Below are 15,589 nucleotides of genomic sequence, written 5' to 3' on the forward strand. Positions count from 1 at the left end.
TTGAAGAGTAGTAGAGGAATTATCCCTAGTAACCTGGCCAACGTTTATCCCTCAATCAACATCATAAAAAAGATTATCTGTTCATGATCACATTGCTGTTTGTTATGTGCGAATTGGCTGCCACGTTTCCAACAAGACAAAGGAACATAGGAACAGGAGTAGGCCATTCGGCCCTTTGAGCCCCTTCAATAAGATCATGGCAGATCTGATTGTGGTCTCAACACCACTTTCTTGTCTGGTCCCATAACCTTTGACTCCCTTATCTACCAAAAATCTATCTGAGTCAGCCTTGAATAAATTCAATGACCCAGCCTCCACTGTTTTCTGGGGAAGAGAATTCCACAGATTAACAACCCTCTGAGAAAAAAAAATTCTCATCTCCATCTTTGAAGGGAGACCCCTAATTTTTAAACCGTATCTCCTAGTTCTAGTCTCCTCCCATAAGAGGAAACATCTTCCCAAAATCCATCCTATCAAATTCTCTCAGGATCTTATATGTTTCAATAAAACCATCTCTCATTCTTCTAAACTCCAAATGGGTATAGGCCAACCTGTTCAACCTTTCTTCATAAAATAAGCCCTTCATCCCTGGAATTAGTCAACTGAACTTTCTCTGAACTGCTTCTAATGCAATTATATCCTTTTTCAAATAAGGAGACCAAAACTGTACACAGTATGCCAAATATGGTCTCACCAAGGCCCTGTACAGCTGCAGTAAAACTTCCCTACTTTTATATTCCATTCCCCTTGCAATAAATGTCAACACTCCTTTTGCCTTCCTAATCACTTGCTGCACCTACATATTAACTTTTTGTGATTCATGTACCAGGACACCCAGATCCCTCTGTACCGTAGAGTTCTGCAGTCACTCTCCATTTAAATAGTATGCTGCTTTTCTAATCTTCCTGCCAACGTGGACAAGTTCACATTTTCCCACATTATACTCCATCTGCCAAATTTTGCCCACTCACTTAACCTATCTATATCCCTCTTTACCTCTTGACAATTTACTTTCCTACTTATCTTGGTGTCACAGCAAATTTAGCTAACTTTGTGTAGTAATCTTTGATGCGGCACCTGATCAAATGCCTTTTGAAAATCCAAGGACACCACATCTACAGGTTCTTTTATCCACTTTGCTTGTTACTTCTGCAAAGAAATCTAATAAATTAGTTAAACACCTTTTCCTTTCACAAAACCATGCTGACTCTTCCTGATCCCATTATGATTTTCTAAGTATCCTACTATAACCCCCTTAATAATGGATTCAAGCAATTTCCCTATGACAGATGTTAGCCTAAAGTTTCCTGCTTTCTGTCTCCCTCCATTCTTACAATATTGACTATACTTGGTTGTCAAGCACTTTGAGACATTCAGTGGTTGTGGAAAGCACTTTATAAATGCAAGTCTTTCTTTTCATTTTTTTATTTTGTCACAGTTCTCCTCTCTATTAACTACACACCCTAATCAGCGAACACAGCCCAATTTATAAAACTGGCAAAATATCACTTAACAGACAATGTCCTTTCGTTAAAAACAGTTACACAGGAGGCCTACTACCAACACCCTGCCCCATGTGGTTCAATCTTGATGTTAACAACAGAATTAATTGGAACGTTCACTCCCACACAATGTTACCTCTCCGTGGCACAAAAAAAAACTACACTCCTCCTCTATCTGGTATGGCAATCTGGAAATAAATGACCATTCCCTCTGACTCCTTGTAACACACAAAGTGACATGTCACAATTAAACTTACCGACTGGTTGGGAGGATGATCCAAACTTCAGAGGTCGCCCAGTGTAACCTGAACCCTCAACCTCAAAACCTGAGCCTTATTTAACTGCAGAAACAACTGTCAGTCAGCCTCCTCTTAGTTTAGATTGCACTAACTCCAGGATTAGTAACTTTAATCCCTCTCAGGACTATGTTCCTTCCCCTTGTTCACAAAACTCACGCAATGCACTTGGCTCACTTTTACAGTATATGAGTTACTCTTATGCCTGACATTCAGTATAATGAATCTTGCCGTATTGCTTCACTTACCCCTTCCCCGATTCCGCAAACTCTTCAGGGCCTCCTGCTCCTCTCAAACCCCAATCCCAGCTCACCACCTTAAAACAAGTCCTTAAAATATGCAAACATCGCCTTTACTTACCCCTTTCCCCATTTTTTTCCTTCTGGTTGTGATCAGATTATAAATAAAGTTTTTTTAAATGATTAAATATGAAGTGAAGTGCTCTTCCCCACACACGTGGCCCCCCCAAAAAAAAAATAATACTTCTTCCACCACCGGAACCGGATGAAATGCGGCGAAAGGCGCGGGTGCCGGCCCTTAAATCAACTTCCCGGGTTGATGCCGCCCACCACGCCTACAGCAGCCAATGGAAACACTCAATCCTCCTGCCAATCATTCCATACCAGCGACGCGCTGTCAGGCGTCCAATCAAAGCGCGGGTTATGCCGCGAGGGGCGGGTGATTGACAGGGGAGCGCGGAGCCGGCAGGCGCTGTCGCCAGGCCGGTTTGAATAATGTTCCGAGTCTGAAGCTGAGATGATTTTCATATCGCAAACACACACAGAGAAATTAAAACAATCGGGGAATAAACACGACATGCATTATCCACCGAGACAACAGTACTTCAAAAGAAACTTCCCAACTTTGCTTATTTCACGAGCTTTGAAACTTGCTGCTGCCATGGCGGCCGGGGTGGGTGGCACTGCAATATTTTCCACTTGGCAGTGTATTCCGGGGTCGAACGCAGAAAAAGATGTTTAAAATAGCTCCCCTATTTCTTTTCAAACTATAACTCTTCGGCTTGCGCCTAGGTGTGTATGAGGGGGAACTGAGGCCCAAGTACTATCAAGGGAGTTTACTGTAAACTGAAGGTCATCGACTTCAATCATGAACAGAAAACTTGAACGCGAGTTTACAAACAAGCCCCTGGTAACTCGTTCTCTTTTCGTATTGAGCAATACTCCAGATCCTTTTCTTGAGATTAGAAAACAAATCTTAAAAGTATTGTGTATTTTAAAAATCAGAAGACAAAATGCTTCCATTCGTTTCCTTTGCAATATCTACTGAATGTTTAGAGAACAAACTTTCGCTCTACGGTGGTGATCAGGAAAGAGTGTTGGAAATCGAAGCCAGTCTGATTGTCAATCAAATTCTTAAGGGAATGATTGTCTTTGTTCGCCCTCTGCTGGAAAACAGCCCTTTCTGTACACAACCTGTGCAAATCATTTTGTAGCATGCTTTACAGATCAGAGACCTCAGGTGAATACTTAATTACACAGAGAGCTACATTTGAACATTGTGGGAGATAATAAATAGAGCCACAAATACTGCGGATGTTGGAAATCTGAAATAAAAAACAGAAAACACTGGAAATACTCAGCAGGTCAGGCAGCACCGATGGAACGAGAAACAGCGTTTAAGTTTTAGGTCTATGACTTGGAATCAGACAGACCCAACCAGAAAATCAATGATGCAGATGGAGAGTATACAAATTTTTAAAAATAATTTAGAGAAAGTGCCCTTGCCTTGGAAACAGAAGGTTGGCGGTTAAAGTCCTATTCCAGAAACTTGAGCATGTAACTCAACAGACATTTCAGTGCAGTGCTGAGGGAAAGCTACACTGTAGGAGGTACTGTATTTCAGATTTGACATTAAACTGAGATCTTGTCTGCCCACTCAGTTGGACATAAAATATCCCATGCCACTAATGGAAGAGCAGGGGTGTTCTCCAGTGTTGTGGCTAACAATTATTCCTCAACCAACATCACTATAAAACAGGTTAATTGGTCATTTATTTCATTTCTGTTTGGATGACCTTGCAATTGCAAATTGACTGCCATGCTTCCCTACATTACAACAGTAACTATGACTGTGCTTCAAAAAGTACGCCATTGGCTGTAAAGGTCCTTGGGACATCCTAAAGTTGTGAAAGGATCCACCATATATAAATACAAGTTCTTACTTTCAATAATGTATCACATTAGTTTGGGCTAATACTATTATTTGCTCTCCTGTAGCTCATCATCATAGAGTCATAACGGCACAGAAGGCAGCCAAACAAGTTTACATACATTGTTTAGAGACATCGGTGACATTTTTCATTGATAGCTTAATCAGACAGTATATCATGTCTTCCTTGACCTATTTTCCCACAGAACCCATTGTCTTGTGCTATGCTACATATCCTTGGCTTCTGTACCTCACTTACATAACCATTCTTCAGGTGTTCCTAGACACTGTGTGTCAGTGGACTGTTGCCAATGTTACAGCTAAACCCAATCCTGTGCTTAGTCTCATTTACCATTTGCAAATCCACAGTTTCCAACATGGGTCACGAGATAGCAATCAGGAGCAGGAAGCTTGGATGATTCTGTTTCCACTTTCCCTAATCCAAGGATGTTGAGACATATTGTAGCATTGCTAACACGAGCAGGAAATTTTGCACAGAATACAAATTGAAGGTAAAAGGTCTGATGAAAGGTCACAGACCTGAAACATTAACTCTGTTTCTCTCTCCACCGATGCTGCCAGACCTGCTATGTATTTCCAGCACTTTCTATTTTTATTCCAGGAATTGAAGGTGCTGCCCTGATGTTCTTTATGTCTTACTAACATACCGCACAATAAATTTATCAGCAAAGTGTTGTAGAAGCTACAGCACCATTTTTGGTCTAGTCATGGAGTCAGAGTCATTATGGCACAGAAGGAGGCCATTTGACTGATCACACCCATGCTGGCTCTTTGTAGAACAATCCAATCAGTCCATCCCCTCGCTCTATCCTGCAGCTCTGCAAGTTTATTTTCCACAAGTGCCTATCCAATTTCCTTTTGAAATCATTCATTGTCTCCACTTCCACCACCTTCATAGGCAATGAGTTCCAGATCATTACCACTAGTTCTGTAAAAAAAGTTCTTCCTCACATCTCTCCTGCATCTCTTGCCCAAAACATTCAATCTGCATCCCCTGGTCCTTGTATAAACAGCTAATGGGAACAGCTTTTCTTTGTCTAGCTTATATAAACCTGTCATAATCTTGTACACCTCCATCAAATCTCCCCTCAATCTCCTTTTCTCCAAAAAGAACAACTCTAGCTTCTCCAACCTAACCATATGGCTAAAATCCCCCATCCCTGGAATCATTTTAGCAAATCTTCTCTGCACTCTCTCATGGAACCTCACATCTATCCTAAAGTGTGGTGCCCAGAACTGGATGCAATACTCTACTTGTGGCCTAATGAAACCTTTATAAAGGTTCAACATAACTTTCCTGCTTTTGTACTCAATACTTCTATTTGTGAAGCCCAAGATCCCATATGTTTTGCTAACTACTCTCTCAATATGTCCTTCCACCTTCAAAGATCAATGAACCCCAGATCCCTCAGTCCCTGTACACTCTTTAGAACTGTGCCATTTAATCTATATTGCCTCTCCCTATCCGTTCTGCCCAAAATGCATCATCCCACACTTCCCCTTATTAAATTCCATCAGCCACCTGTCTGTCCATTCCACTAACCTACCAATGTCCTGTTGCAGTCAATTGGTATCATCCCCACTGTTTGCCACAGCTCCAAGTTTGATATCATTGGAAAATTTTGAAATGTTACTCTGCATTCCAATATCCAAGTTATTTATATCAAAAAGCACTGGTCCTAGCACTGACCCTTGGGTCTGCCCATCCTCCAGTCTGAACAACAACCATTTACTACGACTCGTTGTTTTCCTCCATAAGCCACTTTTTTATCCAATTGGACACTGATCCTCCTATTCCATGTGCCTCAATTTTGTTAACCAGCCTTTTATGTGGTACTTTGTCAAACACTTTCTTAAAATCCATTTAGACAACATGTATTGCTTTCCCTTCAACAACCTTCTCATCAAACAATTCAATGAGAGTAGTCAAGCATAATCTGTCTTTTACAAATCCATGCTGGCTCTCCTTAAATTAACTCAATCTCTCCAAGTGCCTGTTGATTTTTTCCCCTGATTATTGTTTCTAAAACCTTACCCACCATTGATTTTAAAATGACCAGCCTGTAGTTACTAGGAATGTCCTGACACCCTTTCTTGAACCAGGGTTTCATGTTTGCCAGTCTCCAATTCTCTGGCACCTCCCCCATATCTCGGGAAGATTGGAAGATTATGGAAAGCCCTTCTGCTATCTCCGCCCCCACTTTCTTTAGCAACCTGGAATGTAAGCCTTCCGGACCAGGTGACTTACCACTTTAAGCATAACCAGCTTTTCCAGAACATCCTTCCTATCAATTTTCACCCTATCCATTACCTCTACCATCTCCGCTTCTACCAATATTTTGTCAGCATCCTATTTTCCTTAGTTAACACTGATACAAAGCACCCATTCTAGCCTGGTTCTACGCCTCTAAGCATATACCGCCTTCTTTGTCCCTAATAGGCCCCACCTCTTACTACCTACTTTATATTTACATGCTGGTAGAAGATTTTTGGGTTCTCTTTTATGTTAATTGCCATTCTATTCTCATACTCTCTCTTTGCCAGTCATATTTTCCTCTTCAGTTCTCCTCTCAACTTTATTGAGCTGGATTCTAAGAGACGGCGGCAGACGTAAAAAAATTCGGCCCACCCACAAGGGCACCACGTCATGGAGCTGCCGCAATTTCAAACACGGCAGTTCATTTGCATTGCCGCAGCGCCCGCCCCCTGTGATGATGTGGCAGGCAACGGCATCTGGTGCCAATGCACAAGCACCGACGCCATTTTTAAAGGGCTTACAGCCCTTAATGGAGATTTTAAAATTAAAAGGACAGGTCAGTACAATGACCAAAAAAAAACTTACCATTGAATTCATTTTAACACCCCCCGCCCCTCCACAAATGATATTTCCAGCCATTTGTGCCCTTTCCCCCCCAGAATGCGATTACTCAGAATTTGCCCTTTCCCCACTCCAAAGTTCGGCAACTTTGCCCTTTACCCCTTCCCATCACCCTCCCGACCAATCTGCACCACGCCCCTGCACAGAGAAACAATCTTCCTCCCCACAGGTGTCGTGCCACGTTTCCCCGAATGGGAATTCGAAGGCGTGGCACTGTCGGCTGCCCAAATGAAGATCGGTGTGGTGATTTAGGAGGCGATGGGACCCTCATTAAATCAGGTATGTAAATTAGTTTACATATTTAAATGGGGGTCCTGTTGTCGAGCGGCTGGGCAGCCACCACTGAGATTGGCACGGGGCCTGTCGCCGTCGGGGTCGGTGGTGGGCCTCCGCCCCACCGATCTTCACTGTCCCCCCGCCAATGCCCCATGGCTGAGGGGCTTTAAAATCCAGCCCATTGTATTGGCTAGGTTCTTGCTTAAAGAATTTACATGGCATGTGGCATACACCCTTTTTTTTAAATCATATTCTCTATCTCCCTCGTCATCCAAGGAGGCCCAGCTTTGATTTCCTTACCTTTTGCCCTTGCTGGAATGTTCCTAATCTCTAACTGAAACATCTCCTCCTTAAACATCATCTATTGTTCTATTACAGTTTTTCCTGTCAGTCTTTGTTTTTTTTTACCCTGGCTAGATCCTCTCTCATCCCATTGAAGTTAGCCATCTTCCAATTTAGAAGTTCTACTTTAGATTGTTCCTTGTTCTTCCATTGTTAATCTAAACGTTATGATACAATGATTACTGTTACCAAATGCTCCCCCACAGACACTTGGTCTACTCGGCCCACCTCATTCCCCAGCACCAGATCCAACAATGCCTCCTTCCTTGTTGAACTGAGAACATATTGGTCAAGGAAGTTCTCCTGAACATATTTCAGAAATTCCTCCCCCTCCTTACCCTTTACAGTAAAATTATCCCAATCGAGATCTGGGTAATTAAAGGCTCCAATATCACCACCCTGTAGCTCTTGCACATCTCTGTGACTTTCCTGCAGATTTGCTCCCCTATCTCTCTCTCACTATTTGGAAGCCTATAGAATAACCCCAGTATTGTGATCGTACCCTTTTTGCTTCTCAACTCCAACCAAATAGATTTTGTCTTTGCCTCCTTAAGGGCATCCTCCCTTTCCAGCACTACAGTGTCTTCCCTAATCAGTACTGCCACCCCACCTTCTTTTTTTTTCTTTCCCTATCTTTGCATCCCTGAATATTTAAGTGTCCAGTCCTCACCATTTTTAAGCCGCGTTTCCATTATTGCCATTACATCATATTCCCACATGGCTATTTGTGCTTGTAGCTCACCAACATTATTCACCGCACTTTGTACACTTCTCCATTACTATCCAACATGCTCACTCCTTTATGCACCTTATTCCTCTTTTCTACTTATACATGCTGGTGCCCATCCCCCTAATTGTGCAACAATTAGAAGCTGAATACGAGTTGTTACCTGTATGATGCTCTCACCAGCAAGAGTAAAGAAAATAGCTAAAAAAATGTAGGGAAACAAGTTATATTTCCAAATGTTATGCCCAATAACACATTCTGGAGCATGCTTCAACCCTCAGTATACTTCAACCATGTACCATATTCTAAACTCTGGTTAATTTGCATATTTTATATTGGTTATTCATTCAGAGTCTTTGTGGGAAAGAAAAACCATGGAACTGATTAACATCATGTTTTCTTTAACAGGACAGACAACATAAACATTCATCAGATCCAGAATGTTGATTATTTATTCAAAATGTTTCTCTGCTGAAATCTTCTGTGGAGATAATGGTTGGGATTGGAACTGAAGATAGCTGCTGAAAATGAGACTAATCCTCTGACAGTTGTCACAAACCTTGGGTTTGTTTTATTATTTTCACATTTTAAATAAAACTAGGGAAATGTATGAAACGGCTAAGCACTTCTAAACAGATCTCTGATTGTTCCCACTTCTGATTGCAATCCAGGGACATCTGGTGGGTGGGAAAGGTGAACATCAGTTAAAGTACTGAAGACAGGAAAAAGCTTTGCTGTTATGTCACCCATGGTTAAATAGCCTGCTAACACTCACCATCGAGGTCTCTGGAGAGAGATGCCTTTTTTAAAATTAGAAATATAAGGAGACACCAGGTCGTCCCAGTGTCATCAAACAGAAACAATACCTAACAAAAGTGCTTCTCTTCAGAGTGGCACAACTAATAGAAAACAAATAAAAACAAAGGAAACTTATAACTTCATACTATCCACCACACCCTCTAGTCCTTGTGGTGCCCACTGGCTGCAGAAGGCATCAAGTGTAACAGTGGACACTATGTAGTCCCTCTCCATGGCATAGAGGGAGATGCTGGAACTATACTACAGCATTAACCAATGCTTTGAGAAGGGAAAGAAAATTAGAAAAAATCTTTCCAAATTAGAATAAAAATAAGGTTCACGACATAAAGATTGATGGTAAGGCACTGCCAGTTCTGGTTTGCACAGCATCTTCACAAATATGCCTATGTTCTGAACCTGGTATGTGCATATGCCTGAGTAAATAAAAGTCTGTATTATGAATGTTCACTAGCAGGAGAGTGAGAAGGGAGGAAGTGCCTTCCAGGATCTTCAAGGTGGCTTGAAATTTACTGACTTTCAACAGTTCTGATATTAAACTAACCAGTTGGAGAGAGTTGTCTCACACTGGGACTAGTACAGAGGACAGAATTCAGACACTGGGTGTGTTCAGCACCCAGCTGAGATGTTAAACAAGGTAAAGGACTTACAGTACTGTAACTAAACCTGCAATTGAATGCACACTACCTCAGTACCTTGCTCTATGGCAGCGAGGCCTGGACAACGTATGACAGCCAAGAGCGACGTCTCAATTCATTCCATCTTCGCTGCCTCCGGAGAATACTTGGTATCAGGTGGCAGGACCGTATCTCCAACACAGAAGTCCTCGAGGCAGCCAACATCCCCAGCTTATACACACTACTGAGTCAGCAGCGCTTGAGAGGGCTTGGCCATGTGAGCCGCATGGAAGATGGCAGGATCTCCAAGGACACATTGTACAGCGACCTCGCCACTGGTATCAGACCCACCGGCCGTCCAAGTCTCCGCTTTAAAGACGTCTGAAAACGTGACATGAAGTCCTGTGACATTGATCACAAGTCGTGGGAGTCAGTTGCCAGCGTTCGCCAGAGCTGGCGGGCAGCCATAAAGGCAGGGCTAAAGTGTAGCGAGTCGAAGAGACTTAGCAGTTGGCAGGAAAAAAGACAAAAGCGCAAGGGGAGAGCCAACTGTGTAACAGCCCCAACAAACAAATTTTTCTGCAGCACCTGTGGAAGAGCCTGTTACTCTAGAATTGGCCTTTATAGCCACTCCAGGCGCTGCTCCACACACCACTGACCACCTCCAGGCGCTTACCCATTGTCTCTCAAGATAAGGAGGCCAAAGAAGAAGAAGAACTCTCCCAGGGAACTTTTATTTTTAATACTGTTTGAAATTCATTTTTATTAGAAACACTTTCAAAACAATTCTTATTTGTGAGATTTCAAACTTGGGGTGTTCCTGAAGTGAAACACATGTTTCTTGGAATGAAATATGTATTTAGTAAATAATATTTAATGAATTTTTACAGAATAGCTCAATTTATAGAACAGGGTGTACCAGTTATAACTTCTCTCCTCTTAGGTTATTAATTGGGATTTTCAATAAAGTAGCAACTACAAAATTTCCATGTGAAGGTGGAGAGAGATGGATCTCTCAGTGTCAATGTTGAATTGCTGAGGTGGATGTTTTAACTTATGTGACTGCTTTCTGGCACAGTTAGTGTAATTCTTTGCCTTAATCTATTTTACAGATATAATATTTTGATGCAGAATAGATCGTGGATGTCAATTTTTAAGTTGAAAACAGTTCAATGGTACAGGAGCTGACTTTACTGCTGCCATCCACCAGTCAACCAACCCAACTAGTATAGCAAGAGTTAAATAGCAATTGTGAATGAGTTTTTATTTCCATATTCCTCTTGCTGGCAGCCCTGACTACCATTGATGTGTGAATGTCAGCAGGCCATTCAGCTGTTGTGTCGAAACCTGTCTCACCTGACATTTGTATTTTGCAATAGAGTCAAATGAGGAGGGGAAAGCATTGGGCCAGATTTTCATGTAGAAATAATGGTGAGTCTAACAACACTCACCTCATTATTAAAGTGTAAATTGGACAGCAACTTCTGATGAAACCTTATGGAAATCAGGATGTTTCTTCCCAAGTCACCCTGCTTCTCTAGAAGCTGTGCTATACTGATATCTCACCAAGAGAAAAGGCATTGAAATTCATGACGTGAAGTTGCTGTACATATCTGATACATATACACTAAACTTTCCAGAAAAGGTTAGGCCTTGTCCATTCAGTGTAAGCATGTATTTAATGGTAAGTCTGAACTACTTCTAGACAACCTCTCTGGCACTGAAAATTGACTTTTACAAGTGTGGAGTATGATACGTTCAGATTTTAATTATTGTTGGAGATTCATTTTTAAGACTTTTCACATTTTCTTTGTCTGTTATCTCTCTTTTATAATCACATCTATTTTCCTCTCTATTTTTCTTTCTGTACCCAATTTGACATTTAATTCAAAATTCTAACTTTCAATTTGTTTATTTGCCACTGAGAACAAAATCCAGCCCATTGGATCATAACTTTCCTGATCTGTACGTCTCAGTACCACACCACACCGGTTAATATTTAAATGTACTATCAGGATAACCAATTCATAGATTTTATTAGTTGCTGGGCATTCTCTCAGACTCCATTTCTTAAAAGAGGATCTTTTTTCCTTTGCCCATTAAAATGTTTCTCCCTTAGGTCATGAAACTTTTTTCTTGTTGTAGTTTTGTTGTAAAAGTTTAATCCTGGTGTGCTTTCCTTTCACACTCAGAAAGGCAGGTCAGATCATGTTGCAACAGTTAAAACCAGCAAGATCTGCCTTGAGCAATGTATTACACCTTGGGTCATTGCTACATAGCCAGAACTTAAGGAAATGGAGAGAGAGATTGCCACATTTGGATTGCTCCCAGTGATTCACTTCATGTCCTGTTGATATAATTTAATTCCTTCCTTATTTACATGCATACTAAACAAGATTGTACTTCAACCATAGTACTTTATGAGATAAGAAACCATATTTGATTCTCTCTACAACATTTTACATAAATGTACAAGCATAAAAATAAAATAAAACTGTCTGAATTTTAGAAGTACTTTTATTCCTTTTGAAAAAAATAATTTTAACTTGTTATCAAAGTGATTAGGATATTTTGGACATGAAGGTTAATAATCAAACCAAAACCAGTTGGTTGCCTGGGAAGCACAAGATAACATTAACAATGAGGGCCTATTCCATTGACAGATATCTGCTTATCAACTGGAATGCAGTGGGGGGCTGGCTCAAGTACATCAACCACGTCTAAGTAATGTAGAATGATGTAGCATTATGATCCATAGTATAGACGTTATAAAGTAAACAAGCAGTGCAATCTCAAAGGAATTAGCAGTCTGAAGGTGTATGCACGAAATACCATTTTTGTGGTAAACAACCAATGTATAAAATGGGCAGTTCCGAAGAAGGGTCGCTGACCTGAAACGTTAACTCTGCTTCTCTTTCCACAGATGCTGCCAGACCTGCTGAGTGGTTCCAGCATTTCTTGTTTTTATTTCAGATTTCCAGCATCCGCAGTATTTTGCTTTTATTATATAAAATGGGGTGGACTTCCAAGGGTAAGTCAGGTAGTTGGATAGAGAGAAGTCCAAATTGCTACACTTTATACTGTATGGACTGATTATCTATACTGCACAAATAAAGTCTGTTCTGTAGATTCAACTGTCTTGTGCATACATGAAGTGCATGCAGGAAACAGAGGGAGGAGCTTGACAGTTAGCAGGTAGTTGTCACTGCTTTTCTTTGATGAAAGAATTGCAAAAATACTGATAGCAATTCTTTTAGTTAATTGCAATCAAAATGTAAATGCCACAATATTACCCATCTACACGATAAACTGCAGGATTGACCAGCTATCCTTTTCATCATCAAAACTCCAGTGAAATACATCATTCTTGCCTAGCTTTTCCCATTTTTGTTTCTTTTTCAAGTTCTTCCTATTGCCCTTTCATTTCTTATACACTAATTAAAGAATTAAAGAAATAACTTGCATCTAAATAGCAATGTTCACATCCTGATGATGTTTCAAAGCACTTCCAAGCCAATCAATTACTTTTGAAGTGTAGTCACTGTCTTTTTATTATTCGTTTGGGGGATGTGGGCATTGTTGGCTAGGCCAGCATTTATTGCCCATCCCTAATTACCCTTGAGAAGGTGGTGGTGAGCTGCCCTCTTGAACCACTGCAGTCCATGTGGGGTAGGTACACCCACAGTGCTGTTAGGAAGGGAGTTCCAGGATTTTGACCCAGCGACAGTGAAGGAATGGTAATATAGTTCCAAGTCAGGATGGTGTGTGGCTTGGAGGAGAACTTGCAGGTGGTGATGTTCCCATGCATCTGCTGCCCTTGTCCTTCTAGGTGGTACAGGTCGGGCGTTTGGAAGGTGCTGTCGAAGGAGCCTTGGTGAGTTGCTGCAGTGCATCTTGTAGATGGTACATTACCCCCAACACCTTGTCCCCTTCCCACGGCACCTTCCCGTGCAATTGCAGGAGGTGTAATACCTGCACTTTTACCTCCTCTCTCCTCACTACCCAAGGCCCCAAACACTCCTTTCAGGTGAAGCAGCGATTTACTTGTACTTCATTCAATTTAGTATACTGTATTTGCTGCTCACAATGTGGTCTCCACTACATTGGGGTGGTAAAACGCAGATTGAGTGACCACTTTGTAGAACACCTCCGCTCAGTCTGAAAGCATGACCCCAAGCTTCCGGTTGCTTGCCATTTCAACTCTTCCCCTTGCTCTCATGCCCACATATCTGTCCTGGGCTTGCTGCAGTGTTACAGTGAACATCAACGCAAACTCGAGGAACAGCATCTCATTTACCGATTAGGCACACTACAGCCTGCCGGACTGAACATTGAGTTCAATAATTTCAGAGCATGATGGGCACCTGCCCCCCCCCACCACCCCCCCCCCCCCCCCCCACCACCCACCTTTTATTTTCAGTTATTTTTTATTTTTTCTTTTAGTTTGTTTAATCATTCATTTTTCTTACCATCTGCCTGTCCACTGTTTTTTCATGTTTGTGCTTTGGGCCAGGGCTGTTCATTTTTCTGTCCATTAACACCTGCTCTGCACTAACGCTTTGTCTTTCAACACACCATTAACATACCATTTGCCTTTTCTCCATGACCTTCTGGTCAGTTATTCTCTGTGACCCTATTCTATCAACACTTTTACTTTTGTTATCTCTTGCCCCACCCCTGCTTTATTTGCTTAAAATCTATTACAGTTCCAACCTTTGCCAGTTCTGATGAAGGGTCACTGACCTGAACCATTAACTCTGTTTCTCTCTGCTGCCAGATCTGCTGAGTATTTCCAGCATTTCTTGTTTTTATTTCAGAATTCCAGCATCTGCAGTATTTTGCTTTTATATTATTGTACATGGTACACACTGCTGCCACTGTGTGTCAGTGGTGAAGGTAATGAATGCTTAAGATGGGGTGCCAATCAAGCAGACTGTTTTTTCCTGGATGGTGTTGAGCTTCTTGAGTGTTGTTGGAGCTGCACCCATCCAGACAAGTGGAGAGTATTTCATCACACTCCTGATTTGTACCTTGTAGATGGTGGACAGGCATTGGGGAGACAGGAGGTGGGTTACCCCCTGCAGAATTCCCAGCCTCTGACCTGCTCTTGTAGCCACAGCATTTATGTGGCTGGTCCAGTTCAGTTTCTGGTTAATGGTGACCGGAAAATCTTGTTTCGTAGACAAACATGATTGCTAATTTTTACACAGGAAGGTCTTGTAAACAGAAACAACTTGTATTTATATAGCATCTTTAGCATAGTAGAACATTCCAAGAGTCTTTACAGGAGTGTTATCAAACAAAATTTGACACCAAGTCATATAAGAAGATATTATGGAAAATGACCAAAAGCTTGGTCAAAGAGGTAGGTTTTAAGAGGCATCTTAAAGGAGGAAAAAGGGCAGAGAGGTTTAGGGAGGGAATTACAGAGGTTAGGGCCTTGGCAGCTTAAAGCACAGCCACCAATGGCAGAGTGATTACAAGTGGGGGTTACTCAAAAGGCCAGAATTGGTAGAACACAGATATCTCGGAGGGTTGTGGGCCTGGAGGAGATTACAGAGCTAGTGAGGGGCAAGGACATTAAGAGATTTAAAAACAAGGATGAAATTTTAAAATTGAGGCATTGCTTAACCAGGAGCCAATATAAGTCAGACTTCGGTCATCCCAATGCATTGTTGGAGGAAAATTCTGCTCATCCAATACTGGATGTTGGACAATCAGTCTGACAATTTAGAGACTGTGGAGGGGTCGAACAAGTTGGTGGTGAAGTAAAGTTGGCTGTTGTCATGTGGAAATGGATGTCGTGTTTTCGGTGTTGTTGCTGTGGGGTAGCATGCAGATGAGAAATAGGAGAGAACCAAGGATAGATTCTTGGGGGACACCAGAGTTACTGATGCAGAAGTGGAAAGAGAAGCCATTACAGGTGATTCTCTGGCTATTGCGTG

At 41.6% G+C, this 15,589-nt stretch overlaps 1 protein-coding gene across 1 annotated transcript in view; it reads right to left on the reverse strand.

Moving 5' to 3' along the window:
• LOC137374517 (sodium/potassium-transporting ATPase subunit alpha) overlaps positions 1–2,316 on the reverse strand; it is a 52,639-nt gene extending 50,323 nt beyond the window's left edge. Inside the window, exon 1 of the mRNA XM_068040723.1 lies at positions 2,159–2,316. Coding sequence (XP_067896824.1) covers positions 2,159–2,170 — 12 coding nt within the window. The 5' untranslated portion in view covers positions 2,171–2,316. The remainder of the gene's footprint in view (positions 1–2,158) is intronic.
• Between the last annotated feature and the right edge of the window lie 13,273 nt (positions 2,317–15,589).

The sequence above is a fragment of the Heterodontus francisci genome, chromosome 10 (genome assembly GCF_036365525.1).
Source record: "Heterodontus francisci isolate sHetFra1 chromosome 10, sHetFra1.hap1, whole genome shotgun sequence".
NCBI lineage: Eukaryota > Metazoa > Chordata > Chondrichthyes > Heterodontiformes > Heterodontidae > Heterodontus > Heterodontus francisci.